Raw genomic sequence first — 26,343 nt, 5'->3', positions numbered from 1 at the left:
TTTGAGTCTCTGCTTTGACCTCAGTGAGAGATTTCATTAATTCTCTGTCAAGTGTAGTTTGACTCGGAGTGAAGGCTTCCTGGAAGCAGTACGGGGTGTAGAGGGGTTTAGAGAGATTGAGAACATTTGTCTTCCTTTTTTTTTTTTTTTTTTTTTTAAATTTTTTATTTATTTATGATAGTCACAGAGAGAGAGAGAGAGAGAAAGGCAGAGACACAGGCAGAGGGAGAAGCAGGCTCCATGCACCGGGAGCCCGATGTGGGATTCGATCCCGGGTCTCCAGGATCGTGCCCTGGGCCAAAGGCAGGTGCCAAACTGCTGCGCCACCCAGGGATCCCAACATTTGTCTTCCTTTTGTGCTTGCTCACAGATGGGCTATGGCAGCCGAGCTCTGCAGCTGCTGCAGATGTACTTTGAAGGCAGATTCCCTTGTCTTGAGGAAAAGGTCCTTGAGACGTCACAAGAAATTCACACCGTCAGCAGCGAGGTAATTGCCATTGGCTGAACTTGTTCCCAGGACAATGGTTCTCTGAGTCTTCAGTATCCAGAAGTGTTCAGTGGTCTTTGCCCTCTGAGCACTAGCAGATTTCCTCCTGTTTTAGAGAAGCTGTGGCTTCTCTAGCTGGCCTCTGAGTTGAGAACCTCCAACCAGCATCATCAGCATCACCTGGAAACTTATTAAAAATGCCAGTTCTTGAGCCTTGCCCCAGGCCTCTGAAATCAGAGGGTTGGGTGGGGCCCCGTGATCTGTGTCCCAATGAGCTCCCAGGTAATGCTGGTGTGTGCTCCAGCTTCACACCGCTGCTCGGCAGACTCCTCGTGTCACTGAGCCCAGACTAAGGCAAGTTGTGTCTTTCTTGGTAAGATGCTTAATGCCAGGGACGGCGACAGGTTTGCACGCACGGTCACTTGATTTTCACTGTGTGCCTATTCAGACGGGCAAGGGGCTTGTATTTAAGGTCTGGCCTAGAGCTTTGTCACTTCCCAAGTCACAGAGCCACCTGGTAACAGACCTGGATCTTCAGAACCCTATTTCTGTCTCTTCTTACATTTTTAGGCATTTAAAACATAAATTTTATTTAAATTCAATATGCCTATGTATAATATAATACCCAGTGCTCATCACATCAAGTGATTTTTAGGCATTTTGAAACCGTGTGACCATTTTCCTGAATTCTGGGTTTGGAGCAGTTTGCTTTCATGCATGTCCAGGTGTTTGCTATACTTGGGCATGACCACTAGAGCTAATTAATGGTGCCTGTATTTTAAAAACCAGGGAACAAACAAAGAAACCTGTCCCAGTTTTTGCTGTGTTTAGGTCAGAGCCTGGTACGGTGCGGGTGCTTGGGAATGTCACTAAGCTGCTGCTTTGCTGGGTGGACTGGGTTCTCTCCCTGGTATCCTCTAGGCCGTCAGCTTATTGGAAGAGGTCATCACTCCTCGGAAGGACCTGCCTCCCTTACTCCTTAAGCTGAACGAGAGGCCAGCCGAGCGCTTGGATTACCTGGGTGTGTCCTATGGCTTGACCCCCAGGCTCCTCAAGTAAGCATTTGCCTGCCTCCCTTCCTGGTGTCACCCCATGGCCTTGGTGTCCCATAAACGAGATCCTGTGGGTCGTGTGGTCTGCCTTTCCATCCCGTGTGCTTATCATCCATCTGTTGACTGCCCTGCCCGTCTTCATGGGTCAGTCAGTGCAGTTGGGAGGCACATGGTGACCTGCTTTCTTCGTATCTTTGCAGGTTCTGGAAACGGGCTGGGTTTGTTCCTGTTTATCTGAGACAGACACCGGTGAGTGAGGCAGAGGAGGGGTGTGGGTTTGCAGTTACAGTTGGTGACAGGCCTGTCCTTATACGAGCCCTGGTGACTCTTGCTGTGCTCTGAGTACGTGTGCCTGTGCCTCCAGGAGGATTGTTCTGATGGGCAACTAACAGCCATCCTCCCTGAGAGGCCATGTAGTCCCACACTCACTCTCATCTCGTGTGATGCCCACCTGGTGTGTGCCTGGCTTTGTGCCTGATTACAAAAATGGCAGAAGTGCCCATGCACTTCTTCACTCAATTCTGGAATGCTGCAGCCTCCTTCAATTTGTGAAAAGTAAAGCAGTGTTTTTAGGAGAGGGTTGCAGGTGGGCAGATGCCTATTATAAGCTGGTATCTGAGGGAGGGCTATGACTACGTGGATGACCAAGCCATGGAGATTATGGAAGGAGGAGTTACTGACTGAGAGTCCATAAAAAAAATCCCTTCATTTACGCCCTGCCGTGAGCAAGATAAGTCACGAAGCTTATTTTCTTTTTCTTTTTCATTTTTTTTTTAAGATTTTGTTTGTTTATTCATAGAGACACATGAGAGAGAGAGAGAGGCAGAGACACAGGCAGAGGGAGAAGCAGGCTCCATACAGGAAGCCTGACGTGGGACTTGATCCCAGATCTCCAGGATCACACCCCAGGCTGCAGGCCACGCTAAACCGCTGTGCCACTGGGGTTGCCCATGAAGCTTATTTTCTAATGGGTAGAAATGGGCGACAAGAAAGTGAAAAAAATGAGAAATTTTCAGATCATGCTATGTGCCATGAAGAAGACGACTAAACACTGAAACTGTAGTGTGCTGAGTGGTCAGACTTCCGAGGAGTGTCCTTTCCAACTGGATCCTGAATGGCCGTAGTGGACTGGCCATTCCCGGAGAAAAAGGGGTTTCCACACAGCGGCTGCAGCAAGCGTAGTAGGGCCTGAGGTGGAAGTGAATGGGTGACTTGAAGGAGACAAAAGAAGGCTGGCGCAGGTCCTGGTGGGGGAGTGAGGTTGTGTAAGGACTCTGTTTTCCTCCTGTCCAGTTGGAGGAAGATGTTGAGCTGTGACTGCCATATAGACAGTGGACGGTGGTGGTCTGAGAGTGGAGGCAGGGAGATGGGTGGCTGAGAGGACGTGGTGAAGGTGGAGAGAAGTGGCGGAGACCAGATGTGTTTGGGGGTTGAACTGATGGATTGAATTGTAAGATGAGGGAACCGTAAGAATTCCTAGGGTTTTGGCCTGAGAGTCCAGGTGAGAAACTGGAAGGTCTGGAGGTGTGCTGTTTGCTGAAAAGAGCTGCTGGAGGAAGGATAGGTCCGGAGGTCACAGTGGAATGCTCCGGCACAGTGTGAGGTGCTTGTCAGATACTTGATGGGAAAATGGGACAATTAGTTGCCTACAGGAGTCTGGTACTCCAGGGAGAGGTTGGGGCGGAAGATGGAACTTGGGGGCATATTCTCAAAAGCATTTACTCCCTGGGATCGAGGACTTTGTTTTCTTCACACCTGTAATCCCAGCACTTAAGAGCATCTACTGGTAGAGTAGTACTGTGTTCAGTTAATACTTTGGTTCAGTGAATGACTGTTTTTAAAGTTACTGAAAACTGGGACTGAAAGTCAGCTGAGAAGAGGGTGCGTCCTGGACTCTCCAGCCTTCAGAGGAGTGGGTCAGAGACAGGAGCAGCCTTGAGCTGGAGGAGAAAGTAGGGGAGGGTATCAGAAGCCACGTTTAACCAGTGTTTCAGGAAGGGGGTGGTGCTTGGGTGGCTCAGTCAGTTGAGCGTCCAGCTCTTTTTTTTTTAAGATTTTATTATTCATGAGAGACATAGAGGCAGAGATATAGGCAGAGGGAGAAGCAGGGTCCACGCAGGGAGCCTGACATGGGACTCGATCCCAGGCCTCCAGGATCACGCCCCGGTCCAAAGGTGGTGCTAAACCGCTGAGGCACTCAGGCCTCAGCGGTTTAGCATCAAACTCTTGATTTCAGCTCAGGTCATGATCTCAGGGTTTTGAGATCCAGCCATTTTGGGCTCTGCAGTAAGCTCAGTCTGCAGGAATTTCCCCTCCCCACCTCTCTATCCCTGCCCCCGTTTCACCTGCGTGGATATGTGTCTACTCTCAAAAAAAAAAAAAAAGTAAAAAAGAAGGGGAAATCTGTGGCTGTGGGAGAGCAGGTAAGCTAAGGACAAATGGCCAGTGGACTTGCTGGCAGTGTTGATTAGAGGGAAAACCCGCTGCTGTGGAGCTGAGGGATTATCCCCACTGGAAAGAAGGGCAAGTGAGAAACTAAATGATTTTTAAGGGAAGCAAAAGGGAACAGAGAAACCCAGGTAGCTGCAAGTACATCAGCATTAAGTGGAGTTTGTCAGATGGAAGATTCTAGAAGATATTTTACTGCAGGGCATGATTGTGTAGAGATTGGGCAAATTGTACAGATGACGGGGGTCTGATGGTAGAGGCAAGGGGAGCAGGACCCTGAGTGCAGGAGGAGAGGTGGCCACCTCGTCCTTCTCAGCAACAGGGAAGACAGACAGTTTGGGCACAGAAGGTGTTGGTCAGCTGGTTGAGTTGGTGTTGGGAGGATGATGTTCTCTTCCGGTTGCTTCTGTTCTCCCAGGGAGGGGAGGCTGTCAGCTGAGAGAGGGGATGCTGGAGGTTTGATTCTTGGAGCAAAGTCAGTGTCCAAGGACGGTGCCCATTTGAGTGTGTAAAGTGGGCCTGGTGAAGTCCACAGGCTGTTGGGCTCTTCAGTGTGGGCACAGAGCAGCTCCCGGATGGGCCGGGTCCTCGGTAGTGAGCTGCATTGCGGCGGGGCCGCAGATTGGCCGGTCAGCTGCGAGGAGAGTGCGGACGGTTGCGCTCAGCAGACACCGTGGTTTATGCCTGGGCTTTTGTGCTGCGCTCCGCTCGTCTGTGACATGTGGGTGTTCTGTTCTGTGAATGCGCTCTGCTCGAAATGCATTAGATATTTCCATGGTGTGGAGTTTTGTGGTGGTTGTGTAATAAATATTTAAAAACCCGTGCCCATTATTTTAACACCTAAAGAAGCTTGCATTTGCAAGCTGATTGCCACTCAGAATTCTAGGTTTGGGGGTGTGGAGGATAGGATCATGTGGAGTTTAAGCTGTAATGACTGTGAGTTCAGAATCTGACCGGATGTGTGTGAGTGGCTCCCTGGGTCCAGAGCGGACCGCGTGCTGGGACGATCTGAACCGCTCTGCTCCGCTGCTGTGGCACCTGCCGGGAAGTCGCGGCACCAAGTGGCCTTTGACAGCTGTCGTGGGGGACGTGAGGCTGTGGGGAAGGTGCGGGCAGTGTGTGGGAGGCCCTCTCCCCGCTGCGAAGAGTGCGTCCTCCTGCCCTGCCTGCTTGCCCTTCAGCAATGACAGATGCTTCACGAGAGGGCGTTCTTGGTGCCAAGTGGGCATTTGTGTTTCCCAGAATGACCTGACTGGGGAACACTCGTGCATCATGCTGAAGACGCTGATGGAGGAGGATGAGGCTGACCGGGGAGCCTGGCTCCCGGCCTTTTGGAAAGGTAAATTGGATGGGAAGGGGGGCAGTGAGGTAACAGGCTGGGGGCCCCCCGACCTCTGACTGTGGTTGTATTCCACAGACTTCCGAAGGCGGTTCCTAGCCCTACTGTCCTATCAGTTCAGCACCTTCTCGCCTCCCCTGGCTCTGAACATCATTCAGAACAAGAACCTTGGGAAGCCAACACAGCCCGGTGAGCTGGGTGGACTGGCGCGGGGGGCTGGTGGGGGTTTGGTTTGTGGAAGGAGGAAGTGAGGTGAGGCGGAGTGTGGTGGGTCCAGGAGGAAGGCTGGCTTGGGAGTTGAGGGACAGATTCTAGGCCTGCATCTCCCACTGAGCTCCCCACTCCTCTCCACCCCGCCCCTCGTAGACCCTGCTCTGCCTTATGGGCACTGGTGCCCATAGTACCTTCCATCTTCATGACAAGACTTTGGGGAGGTGATTTGACTTCAGATGTCAAACAGGTCAAATAGGTAGTTAATTATGTACGTCCTGTGAACTAGGGTAACCAGCTCAGTTCTGAGGAGGCTCGGTCTCCTGTAAATAAGCACATGCACCCAACCTCATGTGGCTAACACATGGATAGTGCTTTGGACCTGTAAGTTCTGTTCGAATATTTAAAATATTAAAAAACAGATCATTAGTATTAACAGCTGTAGATTTTTTTTGTGTTGCTCATTATGTGTGTGTCGCTTTTTTTTCTATTACATTTTGATGGAAAAAATCTGTGTTCTTTGAACTGAGCAGACCATACACACTTTCTGTGAAGCTGGGTCCTGAGGAGAAGTGGGGAAGGACTGTTTCCTTGGTCTGATGTGTTGGTGCATGAAACTCTGAGCGAGGGTTGTGTGCCAACCGTCCCCACTCCCTGCGTGGCCTGGAGCCACCTCCCCTCTGCAGGAGGAAGGTCGGGGCTGCCCGGGGTGTGTGTTTTGTCGGTGGACAGGCGCTTTCAGGCGGCTCCTTTCCTACTCTGCTCTGGTTCAATCCCTGTGGAGGAGCAGCTGTCTGTGTGCCCCCCTCCTTGGGGGCCATCATGTGTGTTATCTTGCGAAGGCATCTGGCTGCCCTGACCTGTCTGGCTCTGTTCCATGTATAGCACTGAGCCGGGAGGAACTGGACGCCCTCTTCCTCTCCTATGACCTGAAGAGGCTGGAGATGTACTCCCGGAACATGGTGGACTATCATCTCATCATGGACCTGATCCCGGCCATCTCCCGGTTGTATTTCCTAAACCAGCTGGGGGACCTGTCCCTGTCTGCCGCCCAGTCGGTAGGTTATGTGTTGCTTGTGTGATGGGCCATGGCTTGGATGCTTTGATGTGATTTTGTGCATGTAATTGCTTGCGGTTCTGATAGGTGGGTAGTGTTCTCTCCATTTTACAGGTAGGGACACTTGGACTCTGCTCAGTGATGTGGAAGAGCTGTGGTCTGATCCCACACTCTCCCCACCCGCCACACTGCCTTGATTCTCACTGTAACTTAGCAGAAGTTAGGGGTACCCTGAAATTCTAATGCAGCCCGGAAGCAGCTCTTGTCAAGATAATTAGTTTGAGGATTTCAGGAAGGGGGAACATTTCTTGGTGGTTTCAGTAACGGGATGAAAGAGAAGATGCCAGAATCGACCGTGCCAGTTGATACTTGATACCAGATAACTGTGGTCAAGAGAGAGTGGTTCCGATGCCATTTTGATGGGCAAGGGCCTGTCCCGGTGGCCACTTCAACAGATTTTCCATCCTCCAGGCTCTTCTCTTGGGAATTGGCCTACAGCATAAGTCTGTGGACCAGCTGGAAAAGGAGATTGAGCTGCCCTCTGGCCAGTTGATGGGACTTTTCAACCGGATCATCCGCAAAGTCGTCAAGGTACTATCAGCCCAGGTCAAGGTTTGGGTCTGTTTCAAATAATTTAACAAGCTCACTCCCAGCCTTAAGATAAATAGATGTTAGTTAACATTTGGCTGTGTTTGAGTGTGCTGCGCACACACACACGAAGACCTAGGGGGCAGGGCTTCAGTTGTGTCTGTGGTGTCCCATTGCATGTGTGTGCTCTGTAGTACGTGAAGTGGGTGCTAAGTGACCCGCAGCCGAGGGGCTGGGTCTCTTCTGCGGCTTCATCTTCCGCCCCCGGCCCTTGTCTTGCAGCTGTTCAGTGAGGTGCAGGAACGGGCCATTGAGGAGCAGATGGTGGCCGTGAAGGACGTGGTTATGGAGCCCACGATGAAGACCCTGAGTGATGACCTGGTACGCTCCCGCTGCAGGCCTGGCCCTGGGGCCGTACACCCTGTCCCCTGGAGGAGGCGTGCTTCGCCCTGACCCGGTGGTGGCGCTCTGTAGGTGGGAGCGAGCGCTGGCTCCCAGCACCTCCCTGCCCCGCGTGTGCTCCGGCTCTCCCTCCTCGACGAGCATGTCCCACTGCACGTGTGCACACCGTCCGGCAGCTGCTGCCAACAACTTCCCGATTGTCCTTTTAGACTTTTCCAAACGCACATTTTATAGTCCTGCATCTGGTGGCGGAGCTGTGTGCTCCTCCCCGGGATACTCTTGCCCCTTCACCTTTTTCTGTGCTTCGTCCTCTGCTTGCCCCTGACTTACTCTGTCTCTCGGGCTTGGACTGCAGGATGAAGCAGCAAAGGAATTCCAGGAGAAACACGAGAAAGAAGTGGGGAAGCTGAAGAACATGGATCTCTCTCAGTAAGGCCCCTGCGGGGCTGGTGGGGAGTGAAGGCTCTGCCTGGGCTGTGAGGACCCTCACGCCTGTGTGCAGGCCTCTTCTGATCCCCCTCCGGGCGCCCTGGCATCTGTTGCAGGGCACTCTTTTAGAAGCACTCAGTTAAATTAAACTTCCTCCTTCACTATTTGCAGAATTTTGGAGGGTTTTTCCCTGAGGTGCCTTGGGAGGAGGATGCTGAGTGAGGAGCATCCACTTTCAGTGGCCATGCTACTGCCTGAGGCACAAGACTCCTTTCTCTGGTACCCTCTGCGCACTAGGACTCCCGGTCCCCTTGGAGCTTCAGCCTTCCAGCTGTTGTCCGCTCTGTGGACTGATGGGAATAATGACTCTAGAATTAGTGGCTTCTGAGCCCTCTGACCTGCAGCCCCGTGGCTGAGGCGGCTGTGCCCTCCACTTTGAGCTCTCAGGACCTCGACCTGCCAGCACTGCTAGATCCCAAGGAGATGGGGCAGGGAGGCCTGATCCCGGGGCCTGTGAGCACATGCCTGAGGGCGGGAGTGAACGGGCGACTGTGGGGCGACCAGAGGCCCCCGACTCCTGCAGGCCTGCTCCTCGGGCGGAGCCCGTCTCCTGGAGCTCGGCTCTGGCGTTCCCTTGCCGTCTGTCCACACCGATGCAGCTTTCCTGGCTTCGTGGCAGCGTGTTTCTGGAGAGAACGTGTAGCTGTCGTCTTGCAAGCAGTCCCTTCTTGTAGGCAGGCTTTGAGTTTTGTTTTTTTGTGTTTTTGTTTTTTAAAGATACATAATCCGTGGGGATGATGAGGAATGGAATGAAGTCTTGAACAAAGCGGGACAGAATGCCTCCATCGTCAGCCTGAAGAGGTGAGGAGGGCCCCGTGGGCCCGGACGGGAGGCTTTCTGGTTTCTGTGCTTCTCTGGTGACTCACTAGGAAAGAAAGCTTTGAGGGACAAACCCCTTCTCCTTCCTCAGAGGGTTGCTGCTTCGGAATACTGTCTCTGACAGACGGGGCGGGGCCACGGGGCCGCTGTGGCCTCAGTGTGGTGTCCCGTCACCCTCGGAACAACAGCGGTGGCTCTTTTATTACCAGCGCTGCTTTCAAGGTGAAGTGACTGAGGCCGCGGGGTGTTCAGTAACTTCCGGAAAAGCATCCAACCAGTGAGAGGCGGAGCCGGGCTGGGGCCCAAGCGTGGCCACTGCCAGGCTGGAGTGTGACCTCCCACATTTCTTGCTCCTCGCGCTGATGGTTCTCCTAGTCTCCGGCCTTCGATTTCTTCAGCCTCCTAAAAATCGAGGGCGCCCCCTAAGGGCTTTTGTTTATGTGGGTTGTATTTATCGTTATTTCCCACATTAGAAATGAGAAACCGAGAAAAACCACTCATCCAAATTAATAGTCATGGACTCTCTATTTTGTTGTTTTAAAGATTCTTGGCCACAAAAATCTTAGGGTGTCACTGTGTTACGTTTTTTGCAAATCAGTACTGTTTGGCTTAATAGAAGGCAGCTGGCTCATCTGTGCCCACATTCGGTCTGGTGCCACTGGAAGAGAACAAAAGTGAAAGGCAAACATATTTATGTCGTTATGAAAATAATTTCTACCTTGGGGCCCACCTGGAATGGAATGGTCTGGGGGATCTCAGGAGTCCCTGAACTCTGCTTTGAAAACCTTCCTCTCCAGCTGCTTCTCTGCAGAGAGGGGAGTATTTGTAGATAATGGCTTCTTGGGCCAGAACCTTCCTCAGAGTTCCGTTGGGAGGAGAATGAGGTGTCCCCTGCTCTGGGCCTCAGAGATAAACTTCCACATCTGGTTTGGGGTTAGTAGGAAGGTGAGTTCTTGGCATTGCCAGAGGACAGGATCCCTTAGAGGATTTATCTGGAAAGCCAAGTCTTGCAACTCTAGGAACTGTAGATCCTGTCTCCTGCAGTCTCTGTAAGTTACTCTGGTATATTGAAGGTTCCAGCATTGGTGCCAGCCTCACTTCCCAGATGCTCTCCGATGTGGCCCAAGAGCCTGCTGTCTGTGGGTCCTAGTTTCTGGTTTGGACAGTACGGCAGATGCAGCCCAATGCCCGTGATGGCCCCGGCCTCGAACATGGGGCTTTTGACTGGAACAAAAGGCCGTGGCATGTGCTTGGTGTGGGTGCAGTTGGTTCCCAGCTCCTCCAAGCTTGGCTCGCCCTGCCATTTGTTCGGCTGTCACTGCTGGTGAGGGGCCTCCAGAGTTCCCTGACTTTTGTGGTAGTTGGTGCTTTCAGGGCTCCGAGGAAATTGCCCTCTTGGAGGTACACACACTGCTCTCTATCGTCATATCCTTTGAGGCCTTGCTCCCCCAGCCTCAGGTCAGGTCATTCAGGTGATGTTAGTGGTCTGTGGATGCTCTCCGCCTGGGGGGGGGTGCTTGTGCCCAGGGCAGCAGGCCGCTGAAGAGGAGCTGTAGCCTGTAAGCGGGAAGGAAGGTGGCCATTTGCTGAACGGCAGCACTACCAGGCTGGCCAGCTGGAACGTAACCTGACTTACTACTCCTGGGGTTTCCCTCTCATTTAGGAAAACTAAAATAATGCCACATTGGAAAGTATTATCAGGGTTTCCTGGGAGTTTCCTTGGGATCATCGGGATAGTACATCTGCTTTCCAGGGTAATCCTGAGTGGTGAGTGCTGGGAGGGAATCTTCCTTGGGACGCCTTAGATTTTTCTTGAGGCTTTGGGAGAGGCGCATGAGCAGTACTCCAAAGAGAACTCCAATTTCAGATGTTAAGGCAGAGATTGTTGCTGGGTCTGAGGAAGAGCCGGCCAGGGCAGGAACTGGGTCGGCACGGCCCCCCAGCCCATCGCCTGGCTTGCAGATAGGCTTGCGGAGAACGTCTGTGTCTAATGTCATTCATGTTTCGGGCGGTGGAGACCCTTTCAGACCAAGCAAAGCAGCCTGAAAGATGGTACAGATCTGTGCATATTTCATTTTCTTCCTCTTTCTACTCATGGTTTGTTTTCTCCCCCCTCCAGTGACAAGAAAAGGAAGCTAGAAGCCAAACAACCCAAAGAGAACAAAAAGCTGAAGAAAAACAGAGACATGAAGAACAAAAAGGATCTGAAACTGAAGCGGAAGAAATAGCGTGGGCATTGGTGGCTGACGCGTAAGGAGGTCCCCCCGACTCCCTGGGCTGTCCCTGGCCGGACTGGGCCGCTGCCTGGATTGTTAAAAGCCGCAAGAGTCCCCATGAGAGCCGGAAGCTGGCCGGGAATTCCATCTTTGGGCTGAGTTTGGCTTAGGGCAACGTCACTATGTGGACTGCCGGCTCACTTGGAACTCGATGGCTGGGCAGACCTCTGGCGCTGCCAAGGGCCTGTCTCCCCTCCTACAGCAGGCCTTTTCCCTCCGGAAGTTCCTATTTTTGCTCTGGGCCCAGCTGTTTTAGCTCCTCGCACATGTAGGAGCCACACTGACTCTGGTCCTTTCTTAGGCGTCAAACACAGCTTTCTGGTGATGCCCAGGAGGCACCGGTGCAGCCCTGGGCCTCTCGTCGTGGCCTTGTCTGCACACCGTGAGGCCTAGAGCAGCAGAACTCTGGTCCCTGTTCGTGCCCTGGGGTTTGCCATAAACCCTGCCACTCCAGGCTCCATAGGCTTGCTGCTGCCCCCTGTCCCAGAAAAGCCTGAGCTCTTAGGCTTGAGTCCCCCCCCCAATCTGTTATTTCATCTATTTGGAAAAAAAAAAATGTTGAGCAAGACCCTTTTGCTAGCACGGGTGAGGGAGAGAGAATCTATTTTTAATAAATAACAAGCTGGAAAGACCAACTGCCTCTGGGTGCTCATTGGCTCCACGTAGGTGGAAGTTGCCCCTCGCCCTGTTGCTTCTGGTGGGTCCTGGCTGCCTTGTAGACTTCAGAAAGTGGTGCCAAGGCCAAGGGTGGGCAGTGGCCAGGGCTTCCCAACCCAGAAGCCTGGGGGAGACATGGCCGGCACCACCTGCGTGCGCTGTGGTCCTTCGGAGGGACGTGCTGTGGCTCCTGGGAGCTAGCTAGCTGTGCTTTTCCTCCTGAGCTCCTGTCAAGGTCGTCCCGTTCCTTCCCTCTGTTGGGGACAGAAATTATATGGTGGCTTCACACATACTCTGGAGTGTCTGATGGTAGCCTTTCCTGGTTCCAAACCCAGTACTGTGGTGCTGAAACCTTGACCCTGAAGGTCCTCTGCTGGTTTCTGATCCCTGCCCCTGAGTACGTGACAAGCTCAAGGTGGAAGTCCGCTCGGCTGTGCCCTCGTTCTGGTCACGCACGTGAGCTGATGGCGGCTCCCCAGCAGTCTTCAGCTTCCATGCTTGCTCTTCTTTTTATCTGGAAAATTCACACAGAGGCCTTAGTTACTGATCTTCCTTGGTTTTTCACAGAATTTAAAAGGTCTTCTGTTGAGTCCAAAGACCCTTTTCTCAGCCATGATGTGTCCTCCAGGTTCCTAGAAGTCTAACTCCCGGCAGGGAAGGAAGGGGAGCTTCTGGACCAAAGAGGCTTAAATGCACACCACCCCGGACTCGCTGCCGCAGTGAGGAGGACAAATTCCCTGGACTAGGGACACCCCTGCACCCGGTCTGCACAGGCCTAGGGGCTGTGCGTCTCCTGGATCTGCAGGTTCCCGCCCGCAGACTCCATTAGGTCTGCAGGAAAGTTTGCTGAGAGGGGCAGCGAGAATAATTTTTGATTCACTTTTTTCAGCTGAGTGCCTGAGCCTGTCTTTCAAAGAGGATTCTCTTAGGAGAGAGGCTTTAAGCAAAGTCAGAATCCTGGATGGTCCGAGCTGGATGACTTCTTCAAAACCGTGGGGCCCAGAGCGGCTGAGCCCTCGTGCAGCCTCTCCAGCCCTGAAGCCTGGCTTGTGCTCCGCTCCAGGGTGCAGGGAGAGGTGCCCTGGAGCCAGACCTCCTGGCTCTGCCCCGGGTCTCACTGTGGCCTTGGGCATGCCCCTTACCTGTGCCCGTGGTCCGGGCGCACGGCCGGGAGATGGAAGTGGTAGTGATCCCTCCCACCTCCTGGGCCCTTGTGAGGAGTGAGAGGAGTTGGGTGTGAAGAGCGGACAGTGGTGCCTGATGTCCGGCAAGTGTTCCAGAAGTCTCAGTCACGTGGCCTGCTTTTGCATAACCAGAGGAGCTGCTCGGTGACTCACGAGCACTAAGCCTTCGTCAGACGGGCTTTGTCGAACACCGCGACCCAAGCTGAAGAGCCCCACTTGGGCAGCAAGGAGACACACCCTGGGGGCAGACCTGTCACCCTGGGGGCAGACCCGTCGGGGCAAGGTGGTTCCTTAATGCGCTGAGACCTGAGGCTGTCTGCCCGTCTGGCACAGACGAAGCGAACATTTCTCCTACCGCGTGCAGTCGCGGCCCTTTTAGTCACAAAGCGTATGTTCCCAAACAGGCCTCTGCCCTTCAGGGTGGTGATCTTGGGTTCTCCTCCAAACTTGAAAAAGCACACCTCCCCAGACCTCGCCATCTGGCCCCCAGACAGTGACATCTGTATGGCTTGGCTGTCTCGGGGAAGGTTGGTGGGAGATGAATGCAGGCAGGCAGGCTGTGAGCGCCGGCACCGGACGCCACGGGGCTCAAGGAGCTGAACAAAGATTCCCAAGTGCTCTCTGTCCCCCGAGCCCCCGAGCCCCCGAGCCCCCGAGCCCCCGAGCCCCTGAGCCGGGAGCGGGCTCCTGCCGGCCTGCTTCGGTGCTTCCATGTGCAACTGGCCCCGCAGCCCTGGGGAGTCTGGGGGGACCAGGGGGTGGGCACAGAGGGGACTCAAGGGGGAACGTGGTGTGGATGGTGTGGGCTGTTGCAGCTGAGCGCTTCTCTGTGGTCCCGGCCTCCTGGCCTCTGGCTGGCACTGGGGAACCAGCAGGGGGCAAGGGAAGGGGGGGGGCAGGAGCCCTGGGGCCCCTCCTGCCTGGAGGCCCAGCCCCCTTGAAAGATTCTGATTTTTTCTATTTTTAAAGTAGGCTCCACGGCCGGCCACACAAGGCTTGAACTCATGACCCTGAGATCAAGCCCTGGCTGGATCGAGTGGGACAGATCGAGTGGGACGCCTACTGACTGAGCCACCCAGGCCCCTCGGGCGGGAGGTGCTTTCTCAGTGTGCTGCTCACGCAGGCTCACGTCCTGTCCCTCGCGCTGCCCCCGGAGGGAGGACCCCCGAGCTCCCTAGGTACTTGGCCGAGGTGTGTCGGGGGTGGGGGGGCAGGAGGGGAGGACGGACTTGTGACCCAGACCCCTGACGGGCCCACTGCGGGGGGCCAGGCTGGGCGGGGACAGCCCCTGACCCTCCCTCAGGGGCCTCTGCCCAGGGCGCCAAGGGGTGCGCCTCCTTCCTGTAGCCCCCAGAGGGCGCTGTGTGTCCACGCAGGCCTTCTCCCCGGGGCCAGGGTCCCGACAGCAGCTGGTCATTGGGCCTCTCCCGGACTGACCCCAGTGACGCCCCGAGGCCTTTAAGCGGCCCCCGGCTTCCGAGTTCTGGCCTATGGGGTCCTGAACCACAGCCACCGGTCCGGTGTTCCCAGGGAGCTTTGGCGCTGCGCTTCCTGCCTCAGCACGCATTTCATTTTTTTTTTAAAGATTTATTCATTTATTTATGATAGACATATATAGAGAGAGGTAGAGATACAGGCAGAGGGAGAAGCAGGCTCCATGCCGGGAGCCCGACGTGGGACTCGATCTTGGGACTCCAGGATCGCACCCTGGGCCGAAGGCAGGCGCTAAACCACTAAGCCACCCAGGGACACCCCTCAGCATGCATTTCAGAGAAATTTTATTCCTGCCTGGACTTTGTACCTAAAACAAACTACAGCCCAGAGTCACCAGTTCCCTGTCCTCCTCCGTTCACAGGTGGCACAGACCAGCTCGGGCTTGGCTGGGCCCCAGGCAGCAGCCACCGAGGGACAGGCGAGAAGGCCCTGCCTCCACCTGGCCGCCACACAGGTTTGGACGTCGCAGGGGCTTGCAGGTGACCATCAACCCCACTGGCAGTTCCCATGCGGGGGCCACAGGGGTGGCCGGGGCTCAGGGAGGATGGGAAACGCTCGCGACGGCGTCCTTAGGCCTGGCAGCGGCCTCCGTCCCCACACCCCCCTCCGTCCTCATGACGGCACCGTAAGCGCTCACCACGGAGGGTTTTGTCGTCGGCCACCTTGTTTGGCAGAAGAGAAAACCAGGGCCCAGCGAGGGGCGGCTCCAGGCTCAGGGGGTGGGTGAGGCGAGGGGGCAGGAAGCCACCCCCCAGCCCCCCAGCCCCCCAGCCCGAGGCCGGAGCCCAAGGAGCCTGGAATTAGCTCCGAGCAGCCTCGGGCAGGAGTGACGGGCCAAGGTCGCTGTTAACAAGTGTTTATTGTTAATAAAACCATGGTACATTTACAGTAAGTGACAACGTATAGTTACAGTATCGTACAATATTACAGCAATAAAATACCGCCTATCCTTTGTACATCCACCTCAAGCAGCTAGTCTCAAAAATATTTTCCAAGGTTGCAAGCCCCGGGGGCTTTTCAAGGTAACCAAAGTGACACCTCCTGACGGGCCCAGGGCTCTGCTCTTGGGGAATAAATAGTTTCTAAGGTGCAGCCAGACGGCCCGGAGAGCTACGCCCAGAGCAAGCTGTCTGTGCTGCTCCCCCGGTGTCTGGTCCATAAATACGACAAGCGGCCCGCCTGACACTGCGTCTCCACCTCGGCAAGCCTGGAGCCAGCAGCAGGCCTGCGGCAGCAGGAGAGAGTCCACAGCAGGTCCTTTCCTCCCACCGCCCCCCTTTATGCCCCCACGACCTGCAGTCCCAATGAGGGGCGCCCCCCTCTCTAGTCCAAGGGAAAGGACTTTCCCTTGAGGGACCCAGCCAGGGGCACACCGAGGGCGCTGCTTCCTGAGCCCACAGAGGCAGCCTAGCTCTAGGCTTGGGGTTTCAGAATGGGCCCCCAAGGCAGCAGCAACGAAAGCTGAGGCCACCAGACTCGCCCACTGTACCCTGTGCGCCCCCAAGCCTCCCCGGGCTTAGCCTGGATGTCTGAGGGCATCAGCTGGGGACCTGCCTTCTCGCACTAACGGAGCGGGTGCATGGGTCCCCCAAGGAGGGGCTCTGGGGCCTGGACGCCAAAGGAAATAGGCCCCTCTGTGACCCTCTGGGTAGGATCTTCGGGGCCCCTGGAGGCTCACATCACACGTGGGAAGGCACAGCCTTGAGGAAATTCAGGGATCCTGGCAGCCTTTCTGGCGGGACCTTGAGGGAACAATGCCAGCTTCTGCAAGAAGTGGCCTGGGGTCCAGCGTGTAGGTTCCCTACATTCATCAGGTCGCCTGTACCCCCAGGGCCCCAGCTGGGACGGCCTGAGCTTAGGGAGGCCTGGGGATTGGGGGTGGCCAGAGCCTGGAAGGCATGGTCAGAAGCTTTTTCAAGCAGGGGTGCATCAGGATCAGCCGTAGACATCCAGGGGAAGAAGTGGCACACGAGGGTGAGTACGCGGTGGCCCTCAAGGTGCAAACTATGGGGGGTGGGGGCGGGGGAAGGGCCACCCTTTGGCCTTGTCTGCCGATCACTAGTGAAGTAAAGAGCTCTGGGGGCAGAGGGGTTGAAGGTGGGGCTGCCCGGTGATGGGAGGGCTCAGAGCCCATCTACCTGCCCAAGGACAGACATCAGAGAGGGCAACGGAGTCCCAGGAGCCTGGCTCCAGGGAGGCCTACAGCCAGGGCCCCCACCCATCCCGGGGGCCCCCGACCCATCCGCGGGGGCTCGGGCTACGGACTTATCAGATGCTCCCAGCCTTTCACCCCCCGGCCCAGAGGGGGCTGGGCGTGCCGGGCTGCCGTGTGCCCCCTCAGACCCGGGACGTGATGTAGACGGAGTGCACACGCTCGGCCAGGGTGCTCTGCAGGTCCTGCAGCGGGTCCAGGCCCTGCACCTTGCTGTTGCGGCCGTAGATGAGCTGCCGGAAGGAGTCCTGCTCCAGCAGTGCCTTCATGTGCTTGAGGAAGAAGCCTTCACAGAACAGGGCCAGTTCGGGGGCGTTGTGGATCTGCAGGGGCCAGGGGTGGGTGAGAGCACCACAGCCTCGTCCTTTCCCCCCCCTCCCCCCCCCCGGATCTGGATTCCTCCAGACGGGACGACTGTTCACCAGGAACATCACCGTTCTCGGCTCCGTCACCTTCCCTGCCTCCCCCCACCGCTGCCCTAACGGAAGGGCAGGCACCCCGGGGTGGGGGGGGCTCCCTGACCACTGCCGGGGACCACCTGGGGACCTGGAGCCCGTTCACCGGGGTGCTCAGTAACTGGCTCCACAACTACCGGGTGCGGCTCCGGGCCAGGTCCCCACTACGGGCTCCTACAGCGCAAGTTCTACTTTGGGGGAGACCAGAAGCCAGAGAACCACTAAGGGGAGGGCAGCCAGCGGCATGTGCTGGGAGGAGGGCAGGTGAGCCCCCTCACGTGGGGCTGTGAGGAGCTCGGAAAGGTGCTTTCCTGGAGGGAGGGGATGGCTGTCACGCCGTGGGGAGCCACGTGGGGGTGGCCAGGTGAAGGGCGACGTGGGAGGGGCCCCAGGGGCCCTCGGGGGGACAGTCAGCCCGGAGCAGAGGAAGCCTCCGGGAGGGAGGCTGCAGGTGCAGGAGGCCGTGGCCTTGACACTCTTCAAAGAGCCTGGAGCCCGCCCAGGGCAGGAGCCAAGGAGGGGAGGCCGGCGCCTCGGTCAGCCAGATGAGGGGTGGCGGCAGGGTGGGCACGGGGGGGTGGTGGGCACGGGGGACGTGGGCAGAGCCGACTGCCGCTGGGGCAGGTGGGAACACAGCTCCTAAGTTCTGAGTGAGCACCTGAGCCGAGGGCTGTGCTGTTTGCCGAGGGGGAAGCCTGGGGAGGGCAGGCTGGGGGCGGGGACCATCCCCCTGGAGCAGCTCCGCCCTTCAGCCCAGGCCCCCCGCCTGAGTGTGGCCGGATCCGAGCTGCCGCGGCCCACCAGCGCGGACTCACCTTGGCGTACTTGTACGTGCTCACGGCGCTCTCCACGCTGAGGGTCTGGGAGCACAGGATCTCGCAGTGCCTCTGCAGGGCGTCCAGCTGGAACAGGCTGGCAGCCGACAGCAGCTGGTGGGGCAAACGTGGCCTTGGTGGGGGCAGCCAGGCCTCGGGGAACGAAGCTGCCCGGTGTGGTGGGCCCTGCCCACCTCAGCAGGTCAAGTGTGACGACTGCCTTCTGTTCTGGGCCACCTAGGTACTTCCCGGGACGCCTTGGAAGGCAGGGGACGGTGGCGACACTGGATGGGACTCCTGACCTCAGAGGGCCTTCAACTGCGGGCTGCGGTCTCCTGGACCTTCAACGGGCGCCTGACCGGCAGGGGGCCCGTTCTCTACGTGGTGAGGAGGTACGTGAGGGGCTGGGCGGCCTTTGAACCTCCGGGGCCTGTGACCCCACTGGGGAGCCCTTCCTCCTCACCCCGCCCCCACCCCCACCCCTGCCCCCGCCCAGGACGCAGGTGGGCACACAGGTCCCCGGCCTGGCCTCTCCGAGAGGCCCTTCCTGTCACAGAAGAGGAAGGGCCAGCAGGGACCCAGGAGGTCCCGGAAGAGGCCGCCCCCCTCCTCGGCTCTCCAAATGCCACGTCCCAGAGCGTGGCGCTGAGAGCCAGCAGCTGGGGATGGGGCGCACGGGCTCCAGCCCTCACCTCCAGGACGTCGGCGGCTGGGATGTCCATGGCTTCCGTCCCTCCGTAGTACAGGTACTGCATCATCATCTGCGGCGGGAGGAGGCCCGTGTGAACGAGCGGACCCCTGCGCCCGCGTCCTCACGGGGCTCCAGCAGAGGGCCACGCTCTCCGCCCGTGTGTGGGCGCTCCAGAGGCGACTGTGCAGCACCTCTAGCAGTCAGCCCCCGGAGAGTCTCCCTCCGGATCCCGGCCCGTAGGACAAGCTTCCTTCCCTGGGGCGGCTTCACTCGGATCCTCAGGACAGCCCCGTGCGCCCAGAAGGGAAGGCACTGAGGGAAACTGAGGCCTGGGAGCGGGTCACTCGGGTCCCTTGGTTCCCACACCAGACCCCAAGGCAGCACACTGCGCGGGTCTCTTACCTAATCTAGTTAAGGGCCTGGGGGGGAGGGGGCTGCCCGCCAGAAGCTGTTTCCACCCCTCCCATCTGTGCTGAGCCTCCAGTGTGAGGCGAGAGCCAGACCCCTCTCCCCCTGGACTCGTTCCCAGGGACGACAGGCACAGAGCTGGGCCGGGAGGTGCTCCAGAGGCCACCCCGCCGCCTGGCCAGACCCGCCTGGGGCTTCTGGGAGCAGAGGCCCGGGACAGCACATGAGGCGGCCCAGGAGGGCAAGTGAGGAGCCGTGCTGAGGTCTAAGTCACAAGCTCTGCCGTCACGCTGGAGTCCAGGAGGTTCCCCGCTGGAAAAAGAAAAATGCCTGGCGCTGGTTGGCTCAGGAAAGAGCCCCAGCGAGGAGCTGGCAAGTGTGTAAGTAAACACGGCTCCAGCCGGCACAGTGGGGCTCTGTTAGGAGTGGGCCCCCCAGGCTGGAGGCGGCACCACGGGGTCTAGGGAAAGGAGCCCCCCCTCCCGGGACGGGCGTGGGGAGCCGGCCTGGCCAGTCTGTCCGGGTTCACGGTCAGTGTCCGAGACATCTGTCCCTCCCCCGAGAGGCAGGGCTCCCGCTGGCCCTCTGCAGCCCCAGGCCTGGGTTCTGCTGTCCCCTCGCTGGGCACGGGATGGCCGTTCAGGACAGCCCCACAGGCCAGGCCGGGGCTGGGAGCTGAGCGGGTCGGGGGTTGGGGGGGCTGGCAGGATCTCCCAGGACGGGCTGCTACAGGATGGCCTCGGGGCAGCCCCTCAGCAACAGGGGACCCGGGGTGGGGGTGGGTTTGACACAGTGCAGCTGGCTGTGGCCTGTGGGTCCCCCCTAGATCACCTGAATGCATATCAGGTGGTGGAGATCAGACCAGAAGGGCTCCCTGGGAACGTTCCTTAGGGAGCTGGGCGGCTGGCAGGCAGGGGAGCTCAGTGCCCCCTCGGCAGGCCGCCTGTGGCTCTGGAAGGCGGCTCGGGGAGAGGCCTGGGCAGGAGGGGCAGCACGGCTCGCTCCTGCATGGACTACGGCCTGGAACCCGAACGCGGGAAGGCCACGGACACCGCACAGACAGGCCTGGGGTCAGAGGCCGCTGAGACGGGCAGGCTGGTCCCCAAAGGCCGGGGTTCTGTTGGCAGGGACCCTGGCAGCGTCTAGACCTGGCTAATGCAACGGCCACCGGCCACACGTAGCTCTTAAACGTCTGAAATAAGGGCTGATCAGAATGGAGATGTGCCGTGACGATGCATACCGGGTTTCAAAAGCTTAGCATGAAAAAAGAAAGTAAACTAGCTCTTTAATTTTTATATTGACTACATGGAATATTTGGACTAAAAAGAACTAATACCATATCATTAGAATTAACTTCAGCCATCTCTCTTTTTTATGTGGCCGCTACAAAATGTTAAATTCCATATGTGGCTTGCGTTCTCTCGGATGGCACAGCTCCGATATCCTTGGGCCTGTTTCCTCCTCTAGAAAACAAATACAATGACCTGCTGCCTGCCCTCCCTCCGCGTCTGTCTGTCTGTCTGTCTCCCACCCGGTGCTGTGAACCCAGGGAGATACTCAGGGGCTGCTCTGAAACCTTGTCTTTGCGAGGAAGCTCCGGCCTGGGATCGACAGCTTCAGGTCGACCCCTCCGAGGAGCCTGGGGGAGCAGAGTCAACGTCGAGGCCCCCCCGGAAACAGCGCTCTCCCATGATGGCCCACGGGTGCCGTGGATGTTAGACCTGAAGTCCCTGCTGACCCTCCCAAAGGCGCTGAGAGGCGCTCGGGTGCAGGTACCCCCCACCCCCACCCCGTGAGCAGGTGCAGCTGCTGGGCAGCTCTGTGGTGGTGGCCACCCAGGTCCCCACGCAGGCCCTGGCCACCCAGGTCCCCGCTCCTGCACTGCCCTCCTGGGCCTGATCGTGACCCCACCTCCTGTGCCAACTCACCGGACATTGGGCCCCTAAGCCAAACAAGTTTCTAGAGCTGCCCCCTTCCCAGTGGGTTCGGATCAAGGGATAGAAAAGAGGGAAACAGAGATACCTCGACTCTGCTGCCCGTGCCAGGCCCTGCCCACCCCCCCACCCCAGCAGTCCCTGGGTCTCCTCTCACATGTCCCCCCACCCGTCCCCACAGCTGGATTTCTCAACCTCTTGCCTGGCCCCCGGCTGCAGCTATGGCCCCTGTGGGCCCTTCCTCACCCTCCCCATGAGCTTTTTCAGTGCGAACTTGACCATTCCACACAGCCTAGCTTTCAGTCCTGGCTCGATCACTTCCCAGATGTGTGACCTTTGGCAACTTACTCAACTTCTCTGTGCCCCGGATTCCTCATCCCCCACGAGGGACGGTGACCCCTGCCCCTCCCAGGACTGTGCTGTGCCAGGAAGCTCAACTGACGGACACAGACGAGGCGCCTAAGCGTGAGTGGTGATGACCTTTCTGCGAGCTGCTGCTGTAGGTTAAAGGCCAAACCCTTCCTGCGAAGGCTTCTCCTGAAGCAGTGACCCAACTAGACCAGAAGGCGTTTCTTAAACATGCCGTGGTCCCTGCTGCTGGGGTTTTGGGTGCAGCGTGCCCTGCCCAGAGCTCCCGCTGGCTGCCCCAGGCCGACAGCCTCCATGGCTTTGGGTTAGATCCAATTTCCTGCGCTCCCAGCCGCTCCCCACAAATCTCACTCTCTCTTAGTCCTGTCTCCCAGGGCACAGGGCCCTGTCCCCTTTACTGCTGTCCCCAGTGTCCAGAGATGACGAAATGACAAATCAGTGGGTGAAGACAGCTTGGGCGGGGAACTAGGCCATTTTAGACGGGGGCTCCTGTGCTTCTGTGAGGCGGGTCTGTCCCACCAGGCCACAAAGCTGTCCTGTGCAGGGCCAGGCCATGGACCCACGTCCCGGCTGCCCCCGGCCTCAGTCCCAGCCCCTGGGGGTCATCCCTGCAGCCCAGGGCCCAGGGACACAGGCTGGCGACTCCTGGTCACCACTTCCCAGGAAGGAGCTCCCAGCCAGTCCCCTCCCTGCAGACGCTCTGGCACAGCTGGTGGCCAGCCTGTGCGCTTCCCGTCACGCAGCCGCTGATCTCCGGAAGACTTGACCTTGGTCTTCCACAAGCCGACCAGGCTCGACTGGCCTGCCTGGCTGGAGTCCCCACTTCGGAGGAGTGGTGCGGCCCACACCATGCTCCTGAGTGCAAGCACGCCACCCACCTGGGGGCTCGCTGCGGGAGGCCAGGGGTCTGGTCTGCTCTGCGGGGAGCCCACCCCGAGGAACGAGGGTGCATACACACGTGGGTGGCGTGAGCCGGGCCTTACATGTCTGTCCGTCCATCTGCCTAGGCCCCTTGTCTAGTCAGAGCTCAGGACTCACGAGAGGCTCTGAACTACAAGCCCGTCCCAGAAAGACCACCTTGGCCTGAGAAAGACCCGGACGCTCTAACCTGATCACTGATTCGGCAAACGCAGAAGGCAGCGGGGACGGAATGCAAGATTACGGCCAACTCCCAGCTGCCTCGCAGCCCAGGTGCACAAAGCCGGGGGCCCTGGGGGAGCCCCCCACTCCCCGAAGGCCCACACACCTGAAAAATGTGGTACTTCATGTCACTGATCTCAATGGTTTTGCTGCCATTGCCGTCTTGCTCTGATTTATTGGTCATCAGCGTCTTGAACCTAGAGCAAAGGGGGTGAAACGAGGCGGGTCTTGAGCACGACTTCCCCTTCATCACTGGGCAGCAACGGCGCCATCCATCACCTGACCGGTCACCGGGAGACGGCGCATTTTTAAAATTACTGCAGTGCTCCCAAAATAATTCTCAGCAAATGGCAGCTTACATCATCCGGGGCTGACAGCTGGGCCGGGCCCCGATCTGTCCCCATGGCCCCCCGCGAGTGACTGTGACACCGTTGGCCAGAAAAGTGACTCTTCATTCCAGAATCGTTTCTAATAACTGGAACCAGTAGCTCAGCCGGGAAGAACACGGCCTCCGAGCTCCTCTGGGTCGCCCTCCTACCGTCCCTCTGTGCACCTGCCCTCGGCCCGTGGGGGGACACGTGAGCCAGGCCCGTGGCGCAGAGGCTCGTCTCCCGAACACCGTCGCCCGGCGTCTAGATGAAGCCGCCCCACCGTCCGGGCCGGGGCTCGTTCCCAGGGGCAGCCTACCTGTTGGAAGCCGTCACCAGCAGGACTTTGTGTGCATAAAACAGCTTCCCTTCCACCAAGAAGGTCACATCGGACATCTCCTTGTTGTTCAGAAAGTGAGGATCTGTGCCCAAAGGGAGAGGCGGATGTGACCGAGGGCCCCCTGGGGGCTGCGTAAGCATCCCAAGAGGTCAGGGGGCACGATGGGGTTAGGACGGAGACTGAGGCCAGGGCCTCGGCGGGCTGGGAGCAGAGTGGAGAGGGTGGGGTGGGCAGGCCTCACCGAGCCTGGCGGGCAGAGTCTTCCGGATCTCCGGGATGCTGGGGACTGGGCTGCTGCCGTAGCAGTGCATGAAGATGGCGGCCAGCTGCTGGGTGACGGCATCGTTCTGCGGGGGGCAGACACGGCCGTGAGCCTGCCTGGCCCCACCACCACCTCCTGCCCTGCAAATCCCAGGCCCTGTGCGGGGCGGGAGGGTCTGCACGCGCCCTGGGGCTCGGCACTCACGGTGGGAGGCCTGGCGTCACTCACTTTGCTGCTCTTGAGGATGTCAAACATGAGCTGCAGGCCCTCGGTCACCAGCTCCTCGTTGTATTCCTCCTCCTTGATGGAGCCGAAGTCCCGCAGGAGGCTCTGCACCACGGAGTACCGCGACTGGGAGAAGGAGGTCCTCAGAGACTCGATCCACACGTGCAGCTTCCAGGGGACGCCTGGGGCGGGTGGGGGGGGGCACCTCAGCTCCGCCGGCCCCGTGCAGACCCCCGGTCCGCACCACCGAGACCCCGAGTCGGTGGGCCCCTGGTATCTGCAGGGCGGGGGTGTCCCCCCCGTCCCCCCCCATGACCTGGCAGGCCCTGCCGGGAGGTCAGAAGGACTTCAGGGGCCCATCAGGTAAGGCCGAGGACTGGCTGCGGCCTGGGGCCACCCCAGCCCCACTGTTTGTGGGGCCCCGGAACTCCCTCGTGGGAAGACCTGCTGATTATGAGGGCTGGTGGCTGCGCTTGGACGCCTAGAGAACACGCAGGACAGCCAGGCCCACGCCCGTCTAGAGGCCGCCCGACCTCCCTCCGAGCGCTTTGCCAGCACGCAGGTCACGGGCACCCAGTGGCGTATAATTACTGTGCGCCAGCTCCCCAGAGTGTGTCAGCGGGGCCATAAAATAACTTAAAACTACTTTGTGGAGGTCATGGCAAAAACTAGTAATTTTCCTGGTAATTAGAGAGAAGCTTCTTACCCCCCAGCCTCACTGTGGCATTCCCCAGGGACACAATGACGTGGGTGCCATTAGCATCCTCAGTTTACTGACTGGATGGGAGCGAGCTGCCCGTTGGGCAGTGAGGAGCCCTGAGCCTGGTGGGCGGCATGGCCTCCCCTGGCCCCTGTGGCAGTAGCCCTGCCGCCGCTGCGCACGCGTGTTCACGGAGCGCCCACGGGCCTCGTGGGACCTCACGTTCTTAGAGGATCATCAGCGCCAGTGAACGTGGAGCTGCCGGGACCCCACCCAGGCCTCCGTGAGCGGCCTCCCGCGAGGAAGGAGCCCCGCAGACTTGCAGGCACAAGGGGCAGAACTTTGGCCAAGGGACAGAACGGCAAGTTGGCCAGCAATGTTGGCTCGGTGCTGTACATGCGCCGGGGGCCACGCAGCCCAGGCTGTGAGGGGCCGCGGCGCGCCGACCGCGGAGGATGAAGGGCCAGGGCGATGCCCCGCAGACGCAGCCCCGTCAGGGACTGTCCAAGGCTCGGGGCGTGGCCTGCCCCGTGCCCAGCTGCCCCAGCCTGTCTGCCCCGGCGGTGTGGGCCCCGCCCCCTCCAGTCAGCTAAAGAGCAGCAGAGTGCGAGTGCATGTGCGCGTGCATGTGCGCACGCCCGCGGGGCCTCACCCAGCGCCCTCAGCTCCATGGTGATGTCCACGTAGCCGTGCTCGGCGCTGTAGTACATGGCCTCCTGCAGGGCCTTCGTGCGGGTCCGGCTCAGCCGCACGGGCCCGTCGCTGCCGCTGCCCTGGCTGGACGTGTCACTCTCCTCCACGCCCTCGGCCAGGATCTCCTCCAGGGACAGCACGTCCGCCTTGGCCTGCTGGGGCTGCGTCAGGAGCTTCCTCAGGACATTCCTGCAGGCCAAGGCACGAGGGAGGGTGGGGCGGAGGTCCTCACTGTGACGCAGCCCGTCTGAGGAGCCCTCCAGAACCCTGTGGCCTAGATGGGCTGCTGCGCAGCACCCGTGGGCACAAGGGATGCAGGCTTCCCCTCCCAGGCAGGCTGGGCCGGCGCTCCCAGCAGCCTCCATCTGCAGCCACCTGAGTGAGGCAGGGGAGGGTACAAGGGACCCTCGGGTACAAGGGACCGAGGGTCACCCCACCCCCTGCCACCATCCCAGTACAGTACAGTACGACTAAGTCATGGGCTCTGGGGCCAAGCAGGCCCTGCCATCCTGGCTGTGTGGCCTCAGAGGGGTTGCTCTGCCTCTCTGTGCCCTGACTGCCCTGTCATCTGCAAGCGGGGTGTCCGCATCACCGTCTCCCAGTGTTAACGCAAGGCCAATGTGACATAGCAGGTGGAGAGCCTGACACACGGCAGTCCCCGAGGTGGCAGCCAGCTGTACTGCAGGAAGGGTCTGAAACCCGGGACGCGCTCATACTCCTGTTCCCGGCCTGACCAAGAATGAACTGAAGTCCAGGTTCATTCTGACCCTGTGACAGGCTGCGGACACCGCCACTCACGGCCGGCGAATGCATCCTGCTCCAGGTGGCACCAGGCAAACCCCGGCTCATTCCGTCACACCCGGGGCCTGAGGTGACTGCGCGTAGGCAGGTCCACAGGTCACCTGGGGCTGAGCCTCCCCCCCAGCCCCGCCCAGCCCACTCCCCAGTCCGTGGTGGAGGTCACGTTGTGCCTGCAGAGACCCCTCGAGACCCCCGGGGGCAGCCTGCCGTCGCCCTGCTCCCCATGAGCTCACAGAGCATCTGCTCTGCCGGGCGCTGGGATGTGAGGTGAGCCGCCCCACTCCTGGTCCCCAGGTCCTGTGGTCCAGAGACAGAATGGGGAGCATGTGCGTGGACAGAGCGTTACTGCACAGGGTGAAGAGGCTGCGGTGGGGGCAGGACGGGGTGCTGGCTGCGTGGGGGAGGGGGCCCAGCGGCAAGGCCGCGCA

At 58.7% G+C, this 26,343-nt stretch overlaps 2 protein-coding genes and 1 long non-coding RNA gene across 10 annotated transcripts in view; 2 read left to right on the top strand and 1 right to left on the bottom strand.

The window, feature by feature from the left end:
- Positions 1-11,802, top strand: part of NAT10 (N-acetyltransferase 10) — a 37,942-nt gene extending 26,140 nt beyond the window's left edge. For all 5 annotated transcript variants that reach the window (XM_025452439.3, XM_025452435.3, XM_025452440.3 and 2 more), the window contains 11 exons: positions 371-487; positions 1,409-1,542; positions 1,740-1,788; positions 5,230-5,326; positions 5,405-5,515; positions 6,422-6,594; positions 7,065-7,184; positions 7,464-7,562; positions 7,939-8,012; positions 8,790-8,873; positions 11,011-11,802. In XM_025452439.3, coding sequence (XP_025308224.3) covers positions 371-487; positions 1,409-1,542; positions 1,740-1,788; positions 5,230-5,326; positions 5,405-5,515; positions 6,422-6,594; positions 7,065-7,184; positions 7,464-7,562; positions 7,939-8,012; positions 8,790-8,873; positions 11,011-11,119 — 1,167 coding nt within the window. In that variant the 3' untranslated portion in view covers positions 11,120-11,802. The remainder of the gene's footprint in view (positions 1-370; positions 488-1,408; positions 1,543-1,739; positions 1,789-5,229; positions 5,327-5,404; positions 5,516-6,421; positions 6,595-7,064; positions 7,185-7,463; positions 7,563-7,938; positions 8,013-8,789; positions 8,874-11,010) is intronic.
- A 3,540-nt stretch (positions 11,803-15,342) lies between these two features.
- ABTB2 (ankyrin repeat and BTB domain containing 2) overlaps positions 15,343-26,343 on the bottom strand; it is a 167,334-nt gene continuing 156,333 nt past the window's right edge. For all 3 annotated transcript variants that reach the window (XM_049096661.1, XM_025452441.3, XM_025452442.3), the window contains 8 exons: positions 25,074-25,303; positions 23,725-23,903; positions 23,476-23,581; positions 23,214-23,316; positions 22,633-22,723; positions 18,677-18,745; positions 17,985-18,098; positions 15,343-17,037 (listed from right to left, as the gene is read on the bottom strand). In XM_049096661.1, coding sequence (XP_048952618.1) covers positions 16,840-17,037; positions 17,985-18,098; positions 18,677-18,745; positions 22,633-22,723; positions 23,214-23,316; positions 23,476-23,581; positions 23,725-23,903; positions 25,074-25,303 — 1,090 coding nt within the window. In that variant the 3' untranslated portion in view covers positions 15,343-16,839. The remainder of the gene's footprint in view (positions 17,038-17,984; positions 18,099-18,676; positions 18,746-22,632; positions 22,724-23,213; positions 23,317-23,475; positions 23,582-23,724; positions 23,904-25,073; positions 25,304-26,343) is intronic.
- LOC112663454 (uncharacterized) lies at positions 19,119-22,636 on the top strand. Of its 2 annotated transcripts, XR_003139231.3 has the most exons (4): positions 19,119-19,463; positions 20,678-20,855; positions 21,343-21,482; positions 22,394-22,636. It is a non-coding gene; the product is annotated as an uncharacterized LOC112663454 (long non-coding RNA). The 2 variants fall into 2 exon arrangements; XR_007403609.1 differs by having other exon boundaries at positions 21,343-22,636.

Source organism: Canis lupus, chromosome 18 (assembly GCF_003254725.2).
Source record: "Canis lupus dingo isolate Sandy chromosome 18, ASM325472v2, whole genome shotgun sequence".
In the NCBI taxonomy this organism is placed as follows: domain Eukaryota; kingdom Metazoa; phylum Chordata; class Mammalia; order Carnivora; family Canidae; genus Canis; species Canis lupus.
The sequence above is the reverse complement of the archived record's forward strand: the minus strand, read 5'-3'. Positions and strand labels throughout refer to the sequence as shown.